The 26,922-nt window shown below is 39.3% G+C and overlaps 1 protein-coding gene across 1 annotated transcript in view; it reads left to right on the forward strand.

Annotated features, from left to right (window-relative positions):
- aif1l (allograft inflammatory factor 1-like) overlaps positions 1-24,129 on the forward strand; it is a 38,036-nt gene extending 13,907 nt beyond the window's left edge. Inside the window, exons 4-6 of the mRNA XM_034192535.1 lie at positions 7,626-7,667; positions 8,482-8,644; positions 23,189-24,129. Coding sequence (XP_034048426.1) covers positions 7,626-7,667; positions 8,482-8,644; positions 23,189-23,276 — 293 coding nt within the window. The 3' untranslated portion in view covers positions 23,277-24,129. The remainder of the gene's footprint in view (positions 1-7,625; positions 7,668-8,481; positions 8,645-23,188) is intronic.
- Positions 24,130-26,922: the final 2,793 nt, after the last annotated feature.

Consider the following 26,922-nt stretch of genomic DNA (forward strand, 5'->3'; position numbering starts at 1 on the left):
TGAATGGTTTCCAACACGGAGGTGTTTTTTTGAGCGTTTTTTTTTTTGTTGTTGTTGTTGAGCCGATGCGCAAAATCCTCTGCATGTCTTTCATTACAAAATCTCCTGTAACAGTGGAATGTGCCACAAAAGTGCTATGTCCAGCTCTCTTGCCATTTCTGTGGTAGTCACACGATGTCCCAGATCAACACAGCGTTCAGTTTAGAAATGATCTGGTCGTTGCAGCCTGTCGATGGCCGCTTGGTGTGCCGCGCGCCCTCCACCGCTGTGGGCCGTCTTTAAAAAGGATTTAACACTCCTTAATCTGTGTGACACCGACAGAATCTTCACCGAAATCCATCTGAATCTATCAAATGGTTTCCAACTGGCTGTCTCTAACAGTTTCTGAAAAAAATTCATGGAGCAAAGCGGCAGCCTCTCAGCCATTTCCCTGACAATAAAAATCCGACGAGGGGGCTGGACCAGTGCTCACTCAAAGCCTGCCCACAGGCGAATGACGCAACCGACAGGCGTGAAAAAACTCACGCATGCGCACAAAGGTTCAAGCTTGTCTGATGCAAGCGCACATGATTCAAATCCATATAGTTTTTGAAAAAAATAAAAAGGTCGGATAGTTTTCTCACAGACCTTGTGTGTGTGTGTGTATGTATGTGTGTGTGTGTGTATATAGTATATATATATATATATATATATATATATATATATATATATATATATATATATATATAATAAAAATGGTTTTGTTAATTGTTATATTCCACTAGTTGTGTGAATGGGGGGAATTGGTGGGAATTCTGCTATCGCTCATCGCCTTGTTTGACCATAAAATTTTATTACAGAGATTAGAGCATGCCATAGGTATTAAAGGCACTGCGCTGCGGTGGTTTGAATCATATTTGTCTAATAGATTACAATTTGTTCATGTAAATGGGGAATCTTCTTCACAGACTAAAGTTAATTATGGAGTTCCACAAGGTTCTGTGCTAGGACCAATTTTATTCACTTTATACATGCTTCCCTTAGGCAGTATTATTAGACGGTATTGCTTAAATTTTCATTGTTACGCAGATGATACCCAGCTTTATCTATCCATGAAGCCAGAGGACACACACCAATTAGCTAAACTGCAGGATTGTCTTACAGACATAAAGACATGGATGACCTCTAATTTCCTGCTTTTAAACTCACATAAAACTGAAGTTATTGTACTTGGCCCCACAAATCTTAGAAACATGGTGTCTAACCAGATCCTTACTCTGGATGGCATTACCCTGACCTCTAGTAATACTGTGAGAAATCTTGGAGCCATTTTTGATCAGGATATGTCATTCAAAGCGCATATTAAACAAATATGTAGGACTGCTTTTTTGCATTTACGCAATATCTCTAAAATCAGAAAGGTCTTGTCTCAGAGTGATGCTGAAAAACTAATTCATGCATTTATTTCCTCTAGGCTGGACTATTGTAATTCATTATTATCAGGTTGTCCTAAAAGTTCCCTAAAAAAGCCTTCAGTTAATTCAAAATGCTGCAGCTAGAGTACTGACGGGGACTAGAAGGAGAGAGCATATCTCACCCATATTGGCCTCTCTTCATTGGCTTCCTGTTAATTCTAGAATAGAATTTAAAATTCTTCTTCTTACTTATAAGGTTTTGAATAATCAGGTCCCATCTTATCTTAGGGACCTCGTAGTACCATATCACCCCAATAGAGCGCTTCGCTCTCAGACTGCAGGCTTACTTGTAGTTCCTAGGGTTTGTAAGAGTAGAATGGGAGGCAGAGCCTTCAGCTTTCAGGCTCCTCTCCTGTGGAACCAGCTCCCAATTCAGATCAGGGAGACAGACACCCTCTCTACTTTTAAGATTAGGCTTAAAACTTTCGTTTTTGCTAAAGCTTATAGTTAGGGCTGGATCAGGTGACCCTGAACCATCCCTTAGTTATGTTGCTATAGACGTAGACTGCTGGGGGGTTCCCATGATGCACTGTTTCTTTCTCTTTTTGCTCTGTATGCACCACTCTGCATTTAATCATTAGTGATCGATCTCTGCTCCCCTCCACAGCATGTCTTTTTCCTGGTTCTCTCCCTCAGCCCCAACCAGTCCCAGCAGAAGACTGCCCCTCCCTGAGCCTGGTTCTGCTGGAGGTTTCTTCCTGTTAAAAGGGAGTTTTTCCTTCCCACTGTAGTTAAGTGCTTGCTCACAGGGGGTCGTTTTGACCGTTGGGGTTTTACGTGATTATTGTGTGGCCTTGCCTTGCAATATAAAGCGCCTTGGGGCAACTGTTTGTTGTGATTTGGCGCTATATAAAAAAATTGATTGATTGTTTACAGTTGATGTAATAAAATTGATTTCATGGAAAGATCTATAAAATTTAACTACATACAGAAGAGGGTATTTGTGCTTGAAATCGGATCTGATCTCCCCTCAAGTCTTCTTGCATATGATGCCAGAAGCATCTTTGGCTATTTTTGTCCATTCCTTTTTGCAGCACCTCTCAGACTCCATCAGGATGGATGGGGAGCGTCGGTGCACAGCCATTTTCAGATCTCTCCATGTTCTTCATGTTCCATGAGATGTTCAATCAGATTCAAGTCTGGGTTCTGGCTGGGCCACTCAAGGACATTCACAGAGTTGTCCTGAAGCCACTTCTTTGATATCCTGGCTGTGTGCTTAGGGTCATTGTCCTGCTGAAAGATGAAGCGTCGCTCCAGTCTGAGGTCGAGAGTGCTCTGGAGCAGGTTTTCATCCAGAATGTCTCTGTACATTGCTGCATTCATCTTCCCCTCAAGCCTGACTAGTCTCCCAGTTCCTGCTGCTGAAAAACATCCCCACAGCATGATGCTGCCACCACCATGCTTCACTGTTGGGATGATGCCTGGTTTCCTCCAAACATGACACCTGGCATTCATGCCAAAGAGTTCAATCTTCGTCTCCTCAGACCACAGAATTTTGTTTTCTCATGGTCTGAGAGTCCTTCAAGTGTCTTTTGGCAAACTTCAAGTGGGCTGCCATGTGCTTTTACTAAGGAGTGGCTTCTGTCTGGCCACTCGACCATACGGGTGTGATCGGTGGATTGCAACAGGGATGGTTCTTGGTGGGGCTGCTCGATTATGGGAAAAATCAGTATCACGATTATTTAGGTATATACTGAAATCACGATTATTCAAACGATTATTTTTTTTTTTTTAGTTACACAGTGCATTTATTCAGCATTTCTCTCACTCTAAAAAAAAAAAAAAAAAAAAAAAAATTGTTATAGGTGCGCAAAGCCTCCAAATTGAAAATGTACTGTACCTTACCTGTATAAAACATAAAATGAATAAAATATTAAAAATATCATTTTTCTGTTTTCCTCTCCCTTACCTGTTGTCACTGACCAGTTGGTCAGTGTCTTTGGGCATCTCCCTGACTTGTGCTACTAGGACATAGTGCGGCTGCATTGTTTTTGTTCAGTATGTTCATTAGTTTGTGTTTTGTCATCATTCCCTTGACCACGTCTCCTTATCTCCTTTTGGAGAAATTTATCCATTCATTTATTGTTAAAATATAAAATGAAACAGCTTTTTTAAAAATAATAAAATAGTTGCTGTTGAAAGAGCCTTTTATTTAGAAGCAGGTGATGTTATGCTGAATTCTCAGGACCAGATGAAGGTCTCTTCTGCAGCTTTGAACTCTGGTGGTGTTGCTGAAAAGCAGAGATGTTTTCTTTCAACTGGACGTGGTGTTCAGCTCATCAGTGGAAGTTTGGTTGTCTGCACAGCAAATGTTCCTGATTAGAACAAATAAAAAGATTTCTTTAAATATAAAGAAACACTAAACAGTTTATATATAAAAAAGGGGAAAAAAAAACATGGAAAACGATGGAAAAAAAACGCCCGAAAAAAATAAGTTATTTAAAACTAAACTCTGTTGGGCAAACTGGGACTTCGCATATATCCAAAAACTGGGAGATTTCGGACTGAGTGGGTTTGCTCCGTCACCCCGGCTTCCTGCCTCGCTCTGCCCAGGAATGATGCCTGAAGGCCAGCTTCTCCGTGCGGATTGGCTCGCTGTTGCAGTTCGATCGATATCCCACCAAGTCGTCAGTCCTCCCTCGGTCGGCGTCACTCCGAAAAGTAGCTGAAAAAATCTTCTCCCAGCAGGGTGATGGGAGAATCGTTCTGCTGTTTTTTAAAGCTTTTTGTGGTTCAGGCGACGCAAATTCAAGAAGGCGATCGTTGAGTTTTTTTCAGGTTGTGAAAACAGCCGGAGTGTGATGTAGCAATCCCGCCCCCTTGCCGCTTCCGAAGTGACGCGTCTGACGTCATGCGTCTTGGGACACGTTGAAGGATTGGCCTGATGAAAGGCCCTTAAATCGTTTCACTCGTTTATATGAGTTTGGAGATCGTTTGGTACAAATATTGATATCGCGATCGAAATTCGGTTAATTGCACAGCCCTAGTTCTTGGTCACCTCCCTGACTAAGACCCTTCTGCCTCATCACTCAGTTTAGATGGGTGGCCAGCTGTAGGAAGAGTCCTGGTGAATCTGAACTTCTTCCATTTACAGATGATGGAGGCCACTGTGCTCATGGGGACCTTCAAAGCAGCAGAAATGTTTCTGTACCCTTCCCCAGATTTGTGCCTCGAGACAATCCTGTCTCAGAGGTCTACAGACAATTCCTTTGACTTCATGCTTGGTTTGTTCAGATTAGGGAGACAGACACCCTCTCTACTTTTAAGATTAAGTTTAAAACTTTCCTTTTTGCTAAAGCTTATAGTTAGGGCTGGATCAGGTGACCCTGAACCATCCCTTAGTTATGCTGCTATAGACTTAAACTGCTGGGGGGTTCCCATGATGCACTGAGTGTTTCTTTTTATTCACCTCTTTTTGCTCTGTATGCACCACTCTGCATTTAATCATTAGTGATTGATCTCTGCTCTCTTCCACAGCATGTCTTTTTCCTGATTCTCTCCCCTCAGCCCCAAGCAGTCCCAGCAGAAGACTGCCCCTCCCTGAGCCTGGTTCTGCTGGAGGTTTCTTCCTGTTAAAAGAGAACTTTTCCTTCCCACTGTCGCCAAGTGCTTGCTCATAGGGGGTTGTTTTGACCGTTGGGGTTTTTCTGTAATTATTGTATGGCTTTTGCCTTACAATATATAGCGCCTTGGGGGAACTGTTTGTTGTGATTTGGCGCTATATAAATAAAATTGATTTGATTTGAGCTCTGACATGCACCGTCAACTGTGGGACCTTATATGTAGACAGGTGTGTGACTTTTCAAATGATGTCCAATCAGCTGAAGTTACCCCAGCTGGACTCCAGTTAAGCTGTAGAAACATCTCAAGGATGATCAGTGGAAACAGGATAAAACTGAGCTAAATTTTGAGTGAACCCAAAGTGGCAGTTTACAAACGTCATTCATAAGCAGGTTTTTTTTTTTACTGCCAAAAATTAATAAATCAACAAGTTAATCAAAATCAGAAAACCTCTAATAATAATTTTCAAAGCTAAAATCTGGCAGTGCTTTTGTGTCTATTACCTTCCTTGGGTGCTCCCCCCATATTTCAAGTGAAATGGTTTGTGTCCCAAAATTTAACACTACTGTGATGTTGCTGCACAAGTTGCAAAGGGAATAATTGTAAGTTCAGAGGATGGTTTTAACACATCACTGAACAATGTTGTTAAATTAAGGCCATTTGTGTGGCTATAGATGATCAACAGGCTGCTCTGTGACAAGTGGTCCTCTCCAGAACTGCTGTGTGCGTTCGGGGGCCCACTCCACAGTTTACGAACAGGGCCAGCATTGTCCTTCCTCGCTCCTCTTGGCTTCACACAGTAACACAGTTCCCTCTGTCTCCCTCCCAAAACACAGAGGTTCCATTGTGGGACAGAAATAGCAATGGCAGTCCGACTATGTAGGTCTTCTAAAACAAATGTAATGCTGCAATTTCGAGTGAAGCTGCAAACTGTCTGATCTGGATTTATAAATAACACATAGTTCTGTAACAATTTAATGATATGCATTCTGAGCAAAGCCACCTGTTTTGTGACTAACAGTTACAACCCTGCAGAAAATGCAAAATCTTGTGTATTTGAATAATTTGTAGTCAAAATGTGCAATTATGAACAAGACCGTGGATTAGTGGTTAACACAGTTGCCTCATAGTGAGAAGGCCCCAAGTTTGTTTCTAACCTGTTTTTTTTTTTGTTTTTTGTAATAAAATTAAAATCCTAGGCTCTACAATCACTGAACTGTAGGCATCAACGTCGATGTTGTTTATCAGAATGCCCTCAAATAGGGTACCTTTGAACATGTATTTATCTTTCTGCAAATCTGACTGCGTCAATATGGAATAAACACATAACACTTAACATGTAAGATATCAGGACTTGTTTTTAGATAAACTAGTGCAGTGCCGTAGGAAGTTTGTATTCCTGTAAAAAATTGGGACCTTAAGTAGCCTCATCCAACCATGGATGGTCGTATGAGGCTGTGTTTGAAGGCGGGATGTACAAAGAAGTCTATTGTTTTTAAAAAATCAGTTTGATCAATTATATGAAAATAAAAGTATTCCTATTAAACGGGTTTTTAGAAGAGACTCAGACAAAATTAAACAGAACATTTAGAATATGCGAAACGGTAAATCCTCATAGTGGTCCCACCTTGTGAACACAGTTTATTTAAACTTGAACTCACAGCAAATATATGATTTTATTCAGCTTTCGTACTTAAACGTTGTACAAACAGTGGGAAATTTGTTTGTGTTAGCAAAAAACAGATTTTAGATAACATCTCCTCAAGTTAAACTCAGTTGCAAGGAACAATGACGGCATACGTTTCACAGTAAAAGTATTTGCTGGGATTCTGACATTAAAGTTTTATTGTGAAATGGTGCGAGCAACATGAACTATCTGTTGTTTAACTTTGTTACCAGTAACATGGCTCCATGGTATTTATTGTTAAGGGGAAGTATGCAATATGGGGGGATTGTCTGTTATATTGTCAGTTGTTGTTATATTTATATTTAAATTTATGTGGGGTGTTTATATTGGATTGGGTTTTTATGGATTTTATTGTTTTTTCTTAATTGTTTTTATCATGCATTGTATGCAGTATATGAGTCCAAAATGAATTTCCCTTTTTGGGATAATCAAGTATATCATATCTTATCATACATCAGCGAGCCACACCATTTTGGAAGTATGAATGTTACAATGTTAATCAAAATAAAGGTTTTGAAAACTAATTCCCAAAATTTTCAGAATAAAGGATGCTCATCGTGCCATGCGCAAGCCATATCCAAAAGCTGAGGCCAATCTGACAAATAGAGAGAGAGCCTTGCTTTGGAACTATGAGGGATGAATTAAAGCGCTTGAACAATTTGCAGTCCATGCTTGTATTGTCATAATCTTGAGCGGCATCCGTGGCAAATAGCGTTTTGCTGACATACAAATGCATATGTCGTTATCAGATATGAGCATGTTCCTTTTAGCCTGGTCAGCTGTCAGCAGAGTGTGAGATGGTGAGATCACTGAACACTAATCTTTGCTGACATGTAAGAAGCCAGCTGGGGACTGGGGCATGAATATAAAGTGAATTCATTCGTTTCCATTTTGGTGACTTTTTTTTTTTTTTTTTTTTGCAGATAAGTATGCTGAGTTTGACCTGAATGACCAAGGAGAGATTAGTGAGTAATAACCGGCAGTGAAACACAAACGGCACACCACATAAGACCATCACCTGATCCGTGTTGTGACATGAGGGAACAGTAATTAATAGTGTTTGAGCATGTTTGTGCTTTGACGTTTGTGCAGCAGGCATGAACAGGCTCAAGTGTCATGTCTGTGTGTAAAGTGAGACCACAGTGTACCTTTTTGTTGTTGAACAAATTGGAGTTCTGAGATTTCAAGCTGCAGTCAGGTCCATATGTATTTGAACTATGCGATTTTTGTGACGCTTGCGTTGAAATGAAACCAGATGTAGTAGTGTCATGGATCTCAAAGATTTTAATGCAAGAAAACAAGATTAAAAACTTGGCTACATTCTCCCATGTGCCTTGTAGTAAGCTGTAGTTGAAAAGGCAATACTTTAGTGTTTGAACAAATTTTGTCATCCCTCAGATTCTGTGTGCTACTTAGAGGTTTTCAGCTTGTTACCAACTATGTGTTTTCTGTTTTACACCAATGATGCATTTTGGAAGCTGTTACCAAAAATCTTGCTTCCAACGTTTTGTGGATAGGTTCACAGCTGTATTCATTTATTATTGAATATCAGCATTAGATTCAGTTTTGGTGTAACACCTGCACCACCAACATATACACAAACATGGAAAAAAATGAATGATTACAATATCTTTTTTTATATCATGTGGCATTATTTTGAGAAATCAACACAGCTGTGTAGCCTTTATATTAAAAAAAAAAAAAAAAAGCTGGCAAAAGTAAATTATTTCCATGCTCCCAGCTTATTAGGGATGTGATTGTTTTACTGTCTTTTTTCAGATTTGATGGGTCTGAAGCAAATGATGGAAAAGCTTGGTGTGCCAAAGACTCATTTGGAGTTGAAAAAAATGATTGTTGAAGTAACAGGTGGAAGCAGCAACACCATCAACTACAGGGACTTTGTCAAGATGATGCTCGGGAAGCGCTCAGCTGTGCTGAAATTGTAAGTAAACCTTTTGGAAGACAGTATTATTCTATTCAGTCTGCTGCTAGTTCAGGAAGTGTGGATGGACCATTGGTCTGCATAGGTGGTTGCCAATCAGGGCGGCCCCTGGTAGAAGTGGCAGTGAACCATATTGGCACGTGGTCCTCGACCAGAACTGGTTCATAGTTTTCTGCTGCTTTACAAGTTGAAACACCTTTTTGATTCATAGGTTAGCTGATCAAAGGAAAATTGGTCCGCCATTGCTTTTGTACTTGAATAATTTTGCAAAAATGTAATGTTTTCCAACTCGGCCCCAGAATGTGAGTGAGTCCAATAAGTGTTGAAAAGAAAAATAAGTCCCAGATTAATGTACATAGGAACTTTCAATTTTGTATGATGATGTGTTTTAATATGAAGAGTAAGTGGTTTCAATATGGTTCATCTGGTCACATTCAGTTATGAGGTACAGTGCTTTCCATACATATTGGGCTCCTTGGTATTTCACAAATTTTAATTTGTTTATGCCATTTCAAATATAAAAACTAAATCAGGCTTCTCAGTATCTACATTTCTAAAACAATCTGCCTTAAACTCAAACTCAAAGCAAATCTCTACAACCTGATATGCCCCTACTTCAAAAATGGTTTAATGCGAACAAACTTTCATTGAATTTAAGCAAAACAAAGTATATGTTATTTACGAATCAAAGACAAAGAGATACTGTTGAATTTATTTTTCATGGGATTAAAATTGAAAGAGTTTCAGAATTTAGATTTCTGGAGGTTATTATAGATGAGAAGCTAAAATGGAAGCAACACATTGCCTATATAAAAAAGAAAGTCAGTAAAAACTTTGCTATTTTGAGCAAAGTAAAATTTTTGGTTAATTATAATGCAATGAGAATTTTGTACTGCTCCTTAATTCTCCCATATTTCGTGTATTGCTTGGAAGTCTGGGGTAATTCCTACAATTCTAATTTATTGCCCTTATTTATTTTACAAAAAAAGTGATACGAGTTCTGCACAGAGCTCCTCCAAAAGCGCACACTTCTGGACTCTTTTTGAAGTCAGGGCTGTTAAAACTTAAAGACCTTATCTCTTTACAGACATTGATAATCATGTTCAGAGCTCGCCATAATTTGTTACCACAAATTTAGCAAAATCTTTTTATTATGAATCATGAAAATAGTAGATGAAATCTTGATTTTAAATTACCTTTTTCTAGAACAACACTTAAACAAATGAGTGTCTCACATGCTGGAGTTAAGTTATGGAACTCTTTGGGAAATGAATTAAAATCATGTTCGAATATTATTCAATTTAAAAAAGAAATGTTGAAGTCTTATTTGTAAAAACAATGTAAAAAAAAAAAAATCATATTGTATGTGGCCATCTATGTTAATTGTTTACTGTGTTCTCTGTGTGAGAATGGGGTAGGGATTAAATAAGACTTGGTCTTCATCCTACTCCTGTTCTTACTGTGAATGTATTGTGTCTGTACTGTACATTCTCATGTAAAAGAATAAATAAATAAATAAATAAATTGAAATTGATATAAACTAATTAAAAATACAAAAGTCATGATGATGGGTTGCATAAGTAATTGATGGGTTATTGATTACTACAGACTGTCATGTTGTTGCCCAGGCATATGATCTCACACTGGCACCAATTGGTGGGCATCATGAATACTTAGTAGCGTTATGGGAAGACCTATAGCACATCACGCTGCAATCAGCACAGGGATTAATTGTATGTTGTAAACTGGTTATTTTGAACCTTTGAAGCCTTGCCCTCCAGAAAAGATTGATCGGCATTTTAAGCTTTGATGAGGAGATTTTAACCCACATGTGTTTGCTATTTTGTCAGCATGATTATTAATATTAATCTTGTGGTCATGAAACTGTAAAAAAAAAAAAAAAGTCTTTCCTAGATTATAAACCATTAATTTGAGATAGATTTCATCCATCCATTTTCTCTACCCACTTACTCCAATTAAGGGTCACAGGGGGGCTGGAGCTTATCCCAGCAGTCATAGGGTGTGAGGCAGGGTACAACCTGGACAGGAAAAAAGTCTGTCGCAGGGCCACATATAGACAAACAAACACATTCACACACATACATACCTATGGACAATTTAATGCCACCAATTCACCGAACCTGCATGTCTTTGGATGTGGGAGGAAGCCGAAACACCCAGAGGAACCCACACAAACATGAGGAGAACATGCAAACTCCACACAGAAAGGCCATAGGTGGGAAGTGATCCCATGACCTCACTGCTGTGAGGCAGCAGTGTTAACCACTAAGCGACCATCCTGCCACAATAGATTTAATGCCTAAATTGATTGATTTATTTACTTATTTATGCATATTGCATAGTAGAGTGTTGGTGACTCCAAATGTCCTGGAGCAGCCAGAAGAATACAAAGATGACATCGGGAATTTTGGATCTTTATGAACATTTGCACTCCAAGTTCCCTTATACTTTGTGTCTTTGAACATTCTGCTGTCAGCCAATTATGTCATCTGTTGACCGGTGTTCTGGGATTATGAAGGCTGATATCACTGCCCATATGCAGCATTCATCTGTCATCTCCATGGTAACAAAACCCATTATTATAGCTAAATCTCTACTCAGTCCATCCTTATGCTTAGCTGGGATCATGTGCTTAGGCAATTGATAATAGGCCGATTAACCACTAACAACCACGTACAACTGCAGGGGGGACAAGACATAATAAACGTATCGTACTTTTAGGATAGTGTCATGTATCCCTACTGATTTAGAAAGCGTTCATTTCTCGACTGTTTAATTCCTTTATTGCATCTTTGCACTGTCAGACTGCAGGGCCATAATGTTTTTGCTGTAGTGTGATGATTTCAGAGGACCAAACTGCCTGGACTATTTTAATAGATAAATCTCATAATCCCAAATACATAAAATGGAGAAAATACATGACTTTTCCTCATTTGCCCTCATCTGTTTCTCCAAATTGCCTACTGTAATCCCACGGCTGTTGTTTATAAGAGTCTCTCCCCCTGTGATTCGGTCATTTATTTTTTAACAAGATGTTTGAAATTATTTTGACCCACAGTATATAATGCATCCTAAGTTGGACTTATGACTTAGTAGAACATCAAATTTAGGCACAAGTTGAAATCATAGCTCACGTAGAGTTCAACAGATTTTACATGTATCAAGGACTTTATGATTATGCATGTATTGTATGTACTTGTTCACTTGAAAATGGTTGTTCACTGGATTAGCCAAACATTAGTGAAGAGATTTTTAAAGGTGTTCTAGTTGGCATTTTAAATGTTAATACAGCAGTTGACAGCTAATTTCTGTATAAAGATTGTGTCTTATTGCCATCCTGCACAGAGAATGTATGTATGTAAAGCCCCTCTGTATGTTGAATTTGAGTTTCTGTTCCGTTTAAGTACTGGTCACACCATGACGGATCAAGTAAATGTATGAGGAGCTGATACAAATTTTGGATATCCAGTTTGTCCTGCCAAAGTCTTTTTTGTAGTTTTTTTTTTTTTTTTTTTTAGTCTTTTTTTGTATTCCTTGTCAGTTGATGTCAGCCCAGTCCATCACAAAGTTTTGTGCATGCTCAGAACTTTGAGAAGCTATCAGATGGAGAGCTTTCCCATTGCCAGCATGTTGGTTTAGCGTTTTGTTCTCTACTTGTTTTTTTTTTACTTACACGATACTCGTACAGTTATATCCTATGGCTATCCAATGCTTCTTACTGGCCAAAACTCCAGCGTGAGTTATTAATTCTGCATAAGCTGAGAGAGGACAGTTTCTGATGCAGTAACATGTAGCACAGCTGTTCATTTAGCCAAGCTTACTGAAGAAAAAGGCGGTACGGCTTAAGGCTGTAACATAACACTGTGAAAACATTGAAGCCCTGTGAATACTTTCTGGATGTGCTGTACGTCTTGAAACCAGGGGAATCATTCTGCTGAATGCGGCTCTCTGTGTTGCCAGTGGAGGTGTGATGTCATTGTGTGATTTTTGCCCCCGGACAAACTGATGGTGAGCCCACTAGATGGCAGTCTCTTTTAGGGATGTGAATCATTCAACAACTCACGATTCAATTCGATTCCAATTCTTGGGGTGACGATTCGATTCAGAATCGATTGTCGATTCAGAGTTCTGAGAAATAGTTATATTATTTATTATTATATTATAATGTTTATGTTTAAGAAAATGCAGCTTTACATGGTTAATCAAGTGATTCTAGATGTAAATTTACTCATCTGCTTTGCTAGTTCGGAGTTGTCTGGCAGTTTAGCGAAGCGCTGGTCAGTAGTCGGCAGATACCACTGCTCCCCTCTTTTAGCTCCAGGTGATGACGTAGCATGTGAGCTTGTGGATTTGAAGTGTTTCCGAAGTACTTGACTTTCATTTTGCAGATTTTGCACACTGCATAAGTCATGTCAAGCTCCTTCTTACGCAGCAAATAATAAAATCCAAAATGCGCCCAAACATTTGCCTTCAGCAAAGACGGTGCTAGCTGAATTAGCTCTTCGTCCGCGATGCTAAGCTACAGTCACTGAACTCTGCAGCTCATGAGTGTTTGAAGCATGCCGGACCCCCCCCCCCCCCTCGCGGGGACGCTGTAGTACGGAATCCGTTGCCTGACAAACAGTACACGCAGCGAGTAAGCAAGAAAATGTTTTAAAAAATGCTTTTTAAAAATCAATTCTTGGACATTTTGGATCGACTCAGAATCGTAATAAATAAGAATCGTGATTCGGACGTGAATCGATTTTTTTTTTTTTTTTCCCCACACCCCTAGTCTCTTTTGGGGACAAAAGGGACACTTTACTTCAAATTAGTGGTGGGCGATATAAAAAATTTAACCGTTTCACGGTATAAATTTGGTCGATGGTAGAGATTTAGACTCTACCAACCAGTCACGGTAATGCTTGTTGATGATGTCATTGTATCTTCCTCAGTGTCTGAATGACTGGAAAAGGCTGCAGTCAGTGCTTTGGTCACAGGCTCCATCTTCACCTCGGTAGATTAAAACTTCTCCTTGTAAGAGTGTAAAATTATAAGCTATTTTAACCGTCTGGAGTTGCCTGACTGAATTTGGTCATGTAAAAGTCACATGACCGAATTAAGCAATTGTCCCATTAAATTCACCAGACTCTGTTTCATTGTGTTTTAAAAGTGCGTGTTTCAAGCTTTATACGAGTTTTTAAATTCTGTTAATAGGCCTACTATAACCTGAATTATCATTAATAATTTCCACAGTGTTTTTTTTTGTGAAGTTTGTGGTCATACTCGTATTTGGTGCTCATATTTGCAGAAAGCTGCAGTAAACAGTCTCACACTTCCTCATTCGGTTGAGTTGAGAGCTCCGTCTTGCCCAGGAGAGCAAACAAAAACCATGCCTTCCACTTTACCATTGATAGAACCCCACAACATAAGCCAGTCAGGGTCATCAACCGACATGATGCCATGTCTGAGGACTTTCTGGACAAAATGCCACCAACAGCAGACAAACTAAAACTGCCTCCTACTGGACAGAAGCAGGAATGGCAAAATGAGATCATTCCAATACACAAAAATACATGTCTAACAAGTCAGAGAGTGCTTAAAATTAATACGAGGGTAGGCTGAAAAGTTCTAAGGCTGACTATAATGCAGTTAATGCATTACTCCTTCATGGGGAGCCTTAGAACTTTTCAGCCTACCCTCGTATCTGTTTTTGTTTGTTGCTGTTGTTTTTTTATTTATTTATTTGTTTATTTTAATCAATTTAGCTTTGCAAAGGGACTGTATGACCCATTCAGAAGCACATTTTAATTGTCCTTGTCAAGAAAGGAGCCTTTTAAATGGAATGTATTAGTATTGCTGCCATTATTTTATATATATATATATATATATATATATATATATATATATATATATATATATATATATATATATATATATATATATATATATATATATATATATATGGGTGATTCTTAGACTACGGGCAATTATTACGTCCTTTGATCATATTGTATGAAAAACAGAAAAAAGGGGAAATTTCACACTTTTATAGTTATCATTACAATGAAAGTGTGTTAAGAAATTTGTTCTAGTAGTCTATGATGACTTTTTCACCTTTTTTCAGCATCATTATATGCAAATATTGCCGTTTTGTGCTTGTCCCACACCCAGACTTTTGATCTTCAATGATAAAAATGAATGGTAAAGAAACGTTTTTTTCTAATGTGTTAAAATATCTCTGAATAAAATATCAGTAAAATAATCAAAACATAATTGGGGTATTCAATGTCATACAACTGTTGTGATTTTTTTAAACAAAATGTAGTTGTCCCACACTATTGCCGTAATTTCCACCACAACACTGTAATGTCCCTAAACAGTTTGTATGAAAGATTGTTTGGGTAGTTTCTATGGAGATAAACAGTGACATCGGAGCACATGTATATAGCGCCAAATCACAGCAAACAGTTGCCCCAAGGCGCTTTATACTGTAAGGCAATGGTGTGGTGGAAATTACATTTACAAGGCCAATAGTGCCCGTAGTTAAAGAATCGCCCATATATATATATATATATATATATATAGAATCGTTACCATGAAGGGATTCAGTTTATATCGTGATATGAATTTTAAGTCATATCGCCCAGCCCTACTAAGAGACCACTTGATAAAGATTCAAGAGTTTGTCATATGTACAGCAGAACCAGGCAGTTACACTATACAATGAAATTCTTACTTTGCTATTCCTCCATTCACCAATATAATCTTAAAAAAGAGAGAAAGGAAAAGGTGAAATGTTTAAAATAAAAAAAACACTTAAGTTATTGTGCAAATTGTGCAAATATGTGGAGCAGTGATTCAGAGATAAACCTATAAAGTTGCAATAGAAACTGTTAATCTTCAAAACCTTATACCTAATAACTCAAGTGTTAATGAATCTTGGTGAAAATGTTTGTCCTGCTCTGAAATGCATACCGATACATTGAGGCAGTACTGTGTAAAGGAATGGAGTTGAAGTATTTATTTTTGCTGGAAATGTTGAATCATTTTGGCCCAATCCAGTGGGTGTGAAGCCAACAAATGGGGCAGTCTGCAAATTAAGCAGTTTTCACCAAACCTGGTAAAATTGTAGAAAACCTAGAGGTGGAAACAGTGACTTTTTGAGCAGATCCAAAAAGGGGTAGAGATGAGACATTTTACAAGACATTGTCATGTAAGATAGGGTACTTTCAGCCTTGGTAGCCAATTAAGGGACATTTATTTAAGACTTTTGATGTCAGCATTATAGGTTTACACTTAAACTTTCATGATGCTTGATGTCTTTTAAAACATCTACTGCACCTTTCTTGTGGACTGTTATTTTCATCTATGGACAGAGAAGACAAAGGGAACAGGGTGAAGTTACAAAACAGCTTCAGAATGGTTTTGTTCAAAGTATTTGGCAGGACTGCAGTTTATTTAGTGTCATTTAGAGGAAGTGATTTGGATCAGGCTCCACAGTTGGTTCCAGTTTGTGATGAGGTGAGCTTTGGCCTTTGACTAAAGTTGTGCATTGTTCCATTTTTCTATTGTCCATTCGCTGTTGTAACTGGTACAATATATTATTATAAGTACAGGCCGTGTGCAGGGGTTTTTCTAGGAAAATTTAGCAAGGGGGCGACACCACGTGCGAGGGGGGGGAGGGGAGCATTGGTGGTGCAGAGCCTTTGAAAATTTGAGGTCAGAATGGGGCATTCTGAGGCTTCTTGAAGCACCAGACCAACAACAACAGAGCAAGGCAGCTGCGTGAAATAAGACGTTTACGCATTCTGTGATTTTTTTTTTTTTTTTTTGCCATGTTTTTAGTATTTTGGAAATAAATATGCTGAGGGGAAGGCTGTATGCAAAGGATAACGCTTAAAAAATAAATAAATAAATAAAATAAAATCGTCATTTTGTAAAGGGGGCACAGCACCCTTATTTCCCTATTTAGAAAACCCCTGATGTTGAAAGGAAAAATATGCAGGCCATGAGAATTCAGTAAGGTATGTCTTCTATAATATATTCCAATTCTAAGGTAGAACTCTACTAGTGTATACTAAAGTATATCTTAAAAAAAAAAAAAAAGAAGAGTAGAGTAGAGCCACTTAGGTCCCTGGTCTTGAGAACCAGGGATGGTAGGTTGAAAAGCTTTTTTTTTATCCCATAGGAACTCTCCCAACCCACCTAAGCGGCTCAAGGAAATGGACATCATTTATGTAAGTGATATTTACACAATCAGGGTAATAAACGACATATACAAGAAATATAGTTACTACATAATATTATAGGGGTTAGCTTCTAAAACCTAAATATTCATACAGAAGAAGATTGTAGTATACGTATACCTAGTCTGTAGACTTGTAAAATTAAATTATAGCTAGTAGGCTAAGCTATAAATATGGTTATTTTATTATAGAAACAGAAGCTATGATGTAATATGTTTAGGTATCCATCTAAAGTTCACCCTGCTAGCTTACTATAGGAAGACAAAATACATACTCTCTATACTATCTAATGGAAACCCCAAACTTAGATATCTGTTTATATCTATTAAAGAACCCATAAACTGAAGAACCATTAAAAATCTACACCAGGGGTGACCAAGTTCGGTCCTCGAGAGCCACCTTCCTGACACTCTTAGTTGTCTCCCTGCTCCAACACACCTGAATCCAATGAAAGACTCGTTAGCAGACCTTTAATGAGCCTTTCATTGGATTCAGGTGTGTTGGAGCAGGGAGACAAGAGTATCAGGAAGGTGGGTCTCGAGGACCGAACTTGGCCACCCCTGATCTACACCATGTAAAATAAAATTGTAAATCACAAAAGTAAGTTAACTATAGCTAGATGAGCTACTGTTAATTTAGCCATTAATTAGCCAATCGTACCTTGCTAGCCAACAAGGTTAAACAAAGCCGATAACTAGAGTATAAAGTACAATAGTGTAGTTTAACCCTACAATAACAGTATTAACAAATATATATAACAACAAATGTAAACCAAAGTGAGTATTAACCCTCTGGGGCCGATGCCATCGTATACGACGGCTAAGACCAAACTTTACTAAATTATAAATAACTTAATGATATGAGATAGAAACTTTTTTTTTTTGCTGAAAAGTTAACTCCGCGGACTTTCGAGCCAGCCATCTGCCATCTTTCTACTCCTCGTAGAAGCTGCGTGATGACGTGCGCAATATGAGTGTCCAATCGGAATTGGTTTACTGTCACATGGTTTTCCAAAGTCCAATCGTAGGGCAGATTCACCTCACATGAAAAGCCAAAGATCGTTTTCAGGACTGATATGTTACAAGTTGGCCCGTTTTATATAGCCCCTGGGTGCTCCAATGAGTACATACTATTGGGCTCCAAATGCCCTCTGCGCCATTATGCACAGCGATCAGTGAAAGCAGATGGAGCAGACAGAGAGCCTCTGATGACAATCTCACATGCTCAAACAAAGTGTGTAACTATCAGGATTGCTCCACTAGTTTGCATGTGAATGTTACTGGATATGTTGCTTTTACCATGAAGGCAAAAAACGCATAGACCATTTTGTATATATTGTTCAAAATGTGCATTTGTGTTTATTGTTTGAAACTTTTTGTTGTACAGTCTTTCACACAAGACCTCAAATTACCTTTATAAAGTGTCAAAACAGTTGTTTATTATAGTTTGCTGTGTGTTTTGAATAAATGTGTGTGGAAAATTATTTTTCTGCTTTACTTTTTCCTTCCTTATTTTTGATTGTAAACCTTTATTACACTTATAAAACACAACAAAAGCATATATATTATGAAAGCACAGGTTGTCCTGAAAAAAGAGACATAAAACTTGATTGTGGGATGCAGGGAGAGCTGTTAACAGCAATAATAAAACATTCATGCCAGGCGAGTGAACTGTCCAAAAAGCTTCCCAAACAGAACAGAACCGACTATATTGTTAGCTATGATAAGCGGTGCTGCAGCCACCAATATAATAACATGATATTGATATTTTGAAAATGTACACATTACATTTGCTTTTGAAATGACTCATTTATAAAATCGATTATAAATACATGACATTCATCTCAAACCTTAGAGTTTAACAAGTGATAATCAACAGTGTCTGTCAGTCAGACTAATCGCTGATTAATTGTCTACAAACTTTTTTGTAACTGTTATGCCACGTTCACACCGGGCGTGATCAGACGCTACAAATTCACGTGGGTCGCCAGGCGACGGACGCACCTCCTTTGCCCGGTTTGTCGCTCTGCTTTTGCTGTGAAAATTCGCCCCGGTGCGTCATCAAATAGGAGGAGCTTCCATTCTGCTCGCCGGCTCCAGTTTTCAGTCAAGTTAACATGACGGACCTTGATCACACGGAGTTGTTGTGGAAAGCTCCCAATACAGGGAGTATTTGCTGCAGGAGCTGCGTCTGGATGACGGCTGCTTTCAGCGGTCTTTCCTCCTCTGCGGGACCGAGCTTGAGGACCTTTTGTCCCGTTCACGCACGCACATGTAAACAATTAAAAAAAAAAAAAAAAAAAAAAGAAACTCTGCTGCCTGCTGTGGACTGCAGCTTGCTGTTCCCCCCAAAAAACTCTGTCATAATTGTATTTAGAAACCAGTCGCCATTTGTTTTATTATACTTCTGTGTAGTTAATAAGTAAAATAATCTCCACAGACGATTCACTCGTGCGCGCACGTAAAATAAAAGGAGAAAGAAACTCCGCTCCCCGCTGCTGTGGTGCTGCTGCTCGCTCCAAAAACTCTGTCATGATTGTGAAATAAAGGACAAAAGAGACATAAGTCCTGCTCACAGGCTGCTACCAGATACAGGACATGTTCACATCCTCAGTCAAACTCCAGACATCTCCACGTCACTACATATTCAGTCCCTGATTGGTCATCGTGACGAGACGAAAAAGTTCAGATTTTTCAACTTGGGGAGGAGGGCAGCGCGACATGACGTGACGCAATATCGCACCACAAACGCGCAAAAGGCTCAAAATCGCTTCACTCGCATCGCTTCACTCACGTCGCGCTGTGCGGTTTGGCGCCAAAACGTGTCCTTGCATAGGGATTACATGGCACCCTGTGGCTGCATTGGCTCACGTCGCGCCCGGTGTGAACGCGGCATTAGGATATTACATGGTGTGCAGACCATAGTCGTGGCTAGCTGGTCAAGTCAAGTGGTCTGAAACATTTCTTTTTTTGAGCTGTCAGGAAAGTTGTGAACAAAGTAATTATGAACATGCATGTCTTAAAATGTTTTAATTTTTAGGTAAATTTATGCTCTATTTGCATATGTAAATCTGTCCGTGTGTTTCAAGTGATGTATAACTGTCACTACCTGCACACTTCCATGTGTCCACATTGACCCATATGTTAAGCATTACATCCACTAGAGGGCACTGCACAGGCTCAAAAGTTTCATCAAAAATGGTGACATGGAAGAAGTTGTCATAATTTATCTACTGCAAATGAGACAAAAGCATATGCAACGGCGTAGACGATGGTCTTCATGATAAGATTGCACATATAAAATCCTCCACAGTTATTACCTGTCTTCATCGTGTGCTTTGCCGAGGGAAGGTGCTCTGTTTCATCCGTATTTGAAGGGTTTCAAAAAACAGACTCAAATACACTTGAAAATCAACAGTGCGGACAGAAGGCTCCGCCTCAATTCATGTTTAACATTGAGCTACATGAACTGATTACACTGGTCAACGTGATTTTTCTCTCATGGAGTTTTCCAACGGATTTTGGGTAATTTGGGGGCCCTGAATCCGAGTCTGGTGTTAGTTTTTGCAAATCACATCACGTTTTTGAGATATGAAAACGTATTTCTCGTATCAAGCATTGAAGCAAAAGCTGCAGTCTCGCACACCTCTTCAACGCCATAAACAAGATTACGGCTCTTGTTCACATTTTGCGAACCTGGTTTAAAGACTATGCTTTTGAAGCTGCTTTTGTGCAGGATTAGTGGCGTCAAAATCATGAATGAATGAGCAACTTTTGTGTAATTCATCCATATGGACCAGACAGATTGCAAAAAAAAAGGCATAATGTGATAGAAGAAATCTGAGCTCAGATTCGGATTCAGTACCCAAAAATTACCCTAAATCAGTTCTCAAAGTCCATGTAAGAATTTTTTTTGTTGACCAGTGTTTTGATTTGTACAAAGTAATAAGACAAAAAAAAACAGTTTTATATTTTGTCTGCCAGAGCACAAATGACATCAAATAAAAGGACACCCTCTGAGGGTTCCACCCCATCATCTGGTGCACATATTCAATATTTAACTGCACATGGAAGTGGTGGCGGAGTTGTGATCAAAGCAGACGACTGGTTTGAAAGGCTCAGCATACCTTTCTTTTTTTTTTTCTTTTTTTTTTTAAAGAAGTGTTGGCATCTGTGTAACTGCAACAGCCACATGATTAATGATCGGTTTTCGATTCAATCACTAAACTTAAATTCATACACAAACAACCAGTCGATTTATCCACAAGGCTGTGGCATTTTATGCATTAATTGGATGTGTCATTAATGAGCAGTAGTGTGATTGATCTGTGAGTGTAATGAAGGAGTTGTTGAATCCAGCTTTGAGAAACGGACTTGGAATCGTTCAAGTGATATACAAGGTAATGAGAGTGTGCTGCCAGAGGGATGTGCCAGAGTTTGAGTTGCCTACTGTTGGGTTTGTCAGAGGGATGATTGCTCCTTATGGGTTTAGTGGAGCTTTGCAGAGGTTTTCCAGAAAAGGAAATTAAATAGAGGAATTTACTCTGAATAGCTGTTGTCAGATTTCTCACTCTGCTGTGTGAAGCCTAAAGCGCTATTCTTTCTCATTCCTCTGTGGGTTTTTTTTGTTATGCTTTTCTTTTCCTCACTGCTGATCCACTTCATACCAAGGTTACACCTCATGCTCTCTGCTCAGCAACTGTTTCACACCGTTTCATTATTTATACTTCTTGACTTCCAGCTCACTTACACAATTCTGAACTTCTTTCTGCCTGAAAACATAGTCTTTGTTGATGTGGGTGCAGTGTGTAATCGATTATTCATCAGCTGTTAAATTAATCGACAGATATTTTGAGAATTTCTTAATTGTTTGGAGTCTTTCTCTGGTTTCAGTATCTTAATTGTGAATTATTTTGTTTGTCTTTTTTATTTTGGTAGATTCTTTACTCTATGGAAGTAAATTGAATTACCTTTGGGCTGTGGGCAAAGCAAGACATTTGAAGGCATGATCTTGGACTCTTGAAAACATGATTGGTATTTTTTCTTCCTTTTATGACTTTTTACAGAACAATTAATTGATTAATCAAAAAGGTAATTGTTCAATTAATCAATGATGATCATAATCGTTAGTTGCAGTCCAGTATAAAGTGTGTCAAATTGCAGTTTCTGCCAGCAAAAAAATCGATTTTTCAAAAATTTGTTGCGGTTAGTAATTTAAAACATACAGGACCTGCTGTGACCTCAGCTATGCTGTCCTATATATTGTGCTTTGTTTAAATGGCGTTATAAGCATCTTCACAATCAAAACAAGCTCAAGTTCAACTTGTTTTAATCAATCTGTCCTATTTTTATTTGATAACATAAGATTTAAGTCACCCATTATCACATACTAAATAATTATTCTACCTTTACACATTGCAGCCAGAGTCGTGAAGAAATGGTTTGGTAGCTTGAGTAAAAGTAATAACCGCATTCGAAGATCCATGGGGCGCTGTGGTTGGTCACTTTGTACACACGCACAGCTTTTGCAATATCCGGATGTAAATGTTGAGACCTGGGCAGTTTTTGGCTATACAGAACTTGGAAGTCTGTGTCGTTGCTATGGGACATTTCTGTCACTGAAATTACAGATTGTGCTTAAATTTGATAAATCTTTCAAAAGAATTAGATTGTAGATGTGCCTGAGTATAACTGTCGGGCATCAGACTGCAAATCGGACACAAGGAAACAAAAAGATTGACAAGAAAACAGGGCTCGGAAAGCACAGATGGCTTCAAGGTGTTGCATTTCAACCCATTTCCACACAAAACTCGTCAAGCTAAATTAAGATATTAAAGGGTGAAGAGCCAATTTATGTACGGATGACTCGCCATCATGGATGACATTTCTACGTCCTTGGTATTCCTGTTCGTGATCATCATGTTGTCTCGCTGGCAGACCAATCTCGTCCGCTTTCTCCACCAAATCTACCAGCCCCTGCTTTCTGTAACCCGTGGTTGAATCATTCCTATCTTTTAAATACTGTGATACTTTTAATCATCCGTTTCTCAGCCATGGAGTTACTTCAACTATCTAAAGAGATTCCAAATGGCATCGCGGTTTGCTGTGCCCGGCCAGGCTTGTTGCTAAGTTGGTGCTGCATGCACACAAGCGACCTACTGCAGTGTCCCCTAGTATGTTACAATGCAGCTATTACATTGTTAATGGCTTGATAAGGCTTTTTACTTAAATGTTGCAGATGTACTTTGTGAACATATTTAACTTTTTGCAACTTGTCACTATTCATGTTTCTTTAGGGTCTTGGCTTTTGAGGACAAAGCCAACGGGACTACTAGCAAGCCAGATGGACCACCTCCAAAGCGGGATATTGCAAGCCTCCCATAAACCCAGATGTCAACTTCCAAACTGTTCCTGGAGCAGCGGGACCATTACGGTTGTGTGGCATTTAGCCAGTCTTCTACAGTGTGTTGTTTTAATGTGGGAGCAGTGATTGAAGAAGTGTTTTTTTGTTTTGTTTTTTACTGTGTGTGAAAGGTCTGTTTGGGGAAACTGAACTCACAAATGATGTTTGACTGTGAATATTTTTCATCTATTTTTTTTCTTATAATTAAAATGTAGTGTTGATAGTAGTACATTTAATCTGATAAACAGTGTTTCACTGATATTTTAAGGGAACATTCATCATTGGTTGTTCGTCCCTTCCTTGTTTGTCTCATTTGAGGGATAGAGTGAATTTAACGGTGTAAGAAGCATGTATATTTTTGCACGGTCCTCTGTGGTCTTTTATGGATTCTAGCCAGACTAAACTTGGTCAGTGTCGCGCATTAATCATTTGCCAGAGACAAGCACATCCTATTTCCTCAGAGTCAAACTTATCACCTAGAAGTGCAAAATATTTGGAATACTGGGAATAGTAACTCCGACACAGTGACCACCTCATGAAAAACATTTCTATACTCCAGATAAGTCACACTTCCATGTATTAAATATTTGCTGACATGAATTGGAAAGGACATGAGGGGTTGTGCACGCAGTAAGACTTTCATTACAGCATGTGAACAGCAACATGACTCATCTTTAGATCTGTAAGGTTAAAGCATGTTGCAGCTTTGGAAGGAGTGTGATTAAATTGCACAAACAGATCTCTTAAAAAGGGAAAAATGTACATAATTCTACTACAATCATATTCTTTCCAAGTGCCTTAACATGCAGATACTGTAAAACTTCCACAGGCTGGAAAAAAGAGGGTGCACACTTGTTAGATTGAAACTGTCCCTTTAATTCTAATCCTAGGATACCAAGGGATTATGGGATTCTTTAATGGGGGGGGGATGTGATGATCGTTTTAAGTATTTTCATTGAATTAAGTTGGCTGATTGTACTGTTTTTGCGTGTGCTCACATCATACTGAGTAAGCAGCCGGTGCAGTAGTTCTGTTTTCCTGCTGCTTTTTACATCACAGAAAACTTTTAACATGTTATTTACGAGGTCTATTAGAAAAGTATCCGACCTTATTATTTTTATTCAAAAACCATATGATTTGAATCACGTGTGATTACATCAGACATGCTTGAACCCTCATGGGCATGCAAGAGTTTTTTCACGCCTGTCGATTACGTCATTTGCCTGTGGGCAGTCTTTGAGTGGGGAGTCGCCCACCCTCTCGTCATTTTTTTTTTTTTTTTTTTCCCCCCCATTGTTTAGGAATGGCTCAGAGACTGCTGCTTTGTTTGATCAAAATTTTTTCAAAACTGTAAGGCACAACTGAGTGGACACCATTCGATAAATTCAGCTGGTTTTCAGTAAAAATTTTAACGGCTGATGAGAGATTTTGGTCTGGTAGTGTCGCCGTAAGGACGGCCCACGGTGCCTGACGGCGATCTGCGCTTCGAGGCGGCAGCGTCTCGCCGTTTCAAGTTGAAAACTTCCACATTTCAGGCTCTGTTGACCCAGTAAGTCGTCAGAGAACAGAGAACTTTCAGAAGAAGTCGGCATGAGGAGTTTATTCAGACATTCCATTGTTAACGGACATTTTGTAATGAAAGAATGTGCGGGCAGAGTCGCATGTCGGGCCGAACCCGACCGCGGGGGGTCGCAACAGGAGAAACACCTCCGTTGGAAACCTTAACGGACAAGTTGGAACATGCCCAAGCTGTTAAACAATTTCTCAGTTACTCACTTGTTGAAAGCCATCAAAAGCTGCCTCAATTTTACAAATGGTTTTCAACACGGAGGTGTTTTTCCTGTCGCAGCGCACACAGATTCGCCGAGTCGTCATGGAAACGACTCGGTGAATTTGCGCGCACGTCTTTCATTACAAAATGTCCTTAAACAGTGGAATGTCCGCATAAAGTCCTCATGCTGGCCTCTTCTGAATCTTCTCTGTTCTCTCACGACGTCCTGAGTGAATTAAGCCTTAAATTAGGATGTTTTCAGGTCGAAACAGGCCGACGACGGCGTCTGGAAGCGCTGCGCGACGTCCTGCTCCATGGGAAGTCCTTACACCGACAGAAACACCCCATAATCTCTCATCAGCCGTTAAACTTTTCACCGAAACCCAGCTTAATTTCTCGAATAGTGTCCACTCGGATATTCCTCACAGGTCCAGAAAAAAATTTGATAAAGCAACGCGCGCCGTCTCGAGCAGCGTGTGAAACAAAGGAATTCAGCCGAGAGGGCGGGACCACATCTCACTCAAGGCCTGCCCACAGGGAAATGACGTCACCGACACGCGTGGAAAAAAACTCACGCATGCGCACGAGGGTTCAAGCATGATTGGTGTAATCGCACGTCATTCAAATCCATATAGTGTTTTTAAAAAATAAAAAGTTAGGATACTTTTCTGATAGACCTCGTAGTTGATTTGCCTGCTAAAGTTGACAATATTTGTTGTGGATCACTTCTTTGCCAAGGATTTTTTTTTTTCCACCCTCCCTCTGTTAATGTTTTAATCACTCAACCATCACTCCACTTTTGATCCGACTGGGTTCGTTCATGTGTAAATTCTGTGATTTGTGCCTGATTATCTGTGTGGAGTTTTCCTGCCACTCGCAACGTACTGTGAAATGGTACCTCTGGTAGTATTTTTAATTGATAGGAATAGTTAGCCGTTTTGTATTGTTTCGCCATCAGTAAAATGCATATCATTTGCAAACACCAAAGGAATTAAAAAACTTCTGAGACTGGCATGTTTAGTTTGGAATTTGGATTTCAACACTAAATCAGTTTATGGGAGTTGGAACAAGTGCATGAGCAGTGAATAAATGCTAGTTTGTTAGAAACTTGATTACTGTGTTTATAGCAGAAGATGATGTATTACATTGAGAGATCTGATGATGATCACTTTTGCACAGCCTAGGCGGCTCCAGGAGGGCGGTACAGGAAGCCGAGCAGGCACACCACTCTGCAAAAGTCAGGAAAAGTCCCCCACCTTTCACTTCTTGGAGCTTGTTGGACTCCCACCTACCTTGTCCCCACATGTGCTTGTCTTAAGACAGTCTGTGGCAGACCAGGTACAACTCGATGTAACTCCACACAAACTTGGTGTGCGCTGTCCTCAAATCCAGATATCTCAGGATAATTCTCTCTGTATGAGGTGTAAAAATTGGATTCCGAGTGCGTCAGACTTGCACCAGGCCACCTTGAGCCAAGCGTGAGTTGACCAGGCATCCAGCCAAACCAGATGCTTTTGATATGTTCAAAACCAGCACAAGATTAACCAGCATTTCCTGAGTTGTGCTGATCTTCACCAAACAGCATGCCGAAGCACACAGGAGGGTTGCTGCTCAGCCTCATGCATGGCCAAGTGGAAAGGCTGCCTGTTTATTTTAAATGTGGGTGTGGTATTGCTGTGCTCTCTGAGCACTTTTGATCTTGTATTTTTTTTTTTTTTAACTTAGTTTGTTTTTTAAAAGGAAATGCAGCTGATGGTTGAAAGATAATATCCTACATCATAATGACTATTTGGATTCTTTGCTCACATATGTGAGCATGAAGCATCCACTTTGACCACCCCATATATAGAATCCTG

This window comes from Thalassophryne amazonica, chromosome 17 (assembly GCF_902500255.1).
Source record: "Thalassophryne amazonica chromosome 17, fThaAma1.1, whole genome shotgun sequence".
NCBI lineage: Eukaryota > Metazoa > Chordata > Actinopteri > Batrachoidiformes > Batrachoididae > Thalassophryne > Thalassophryne amazonica.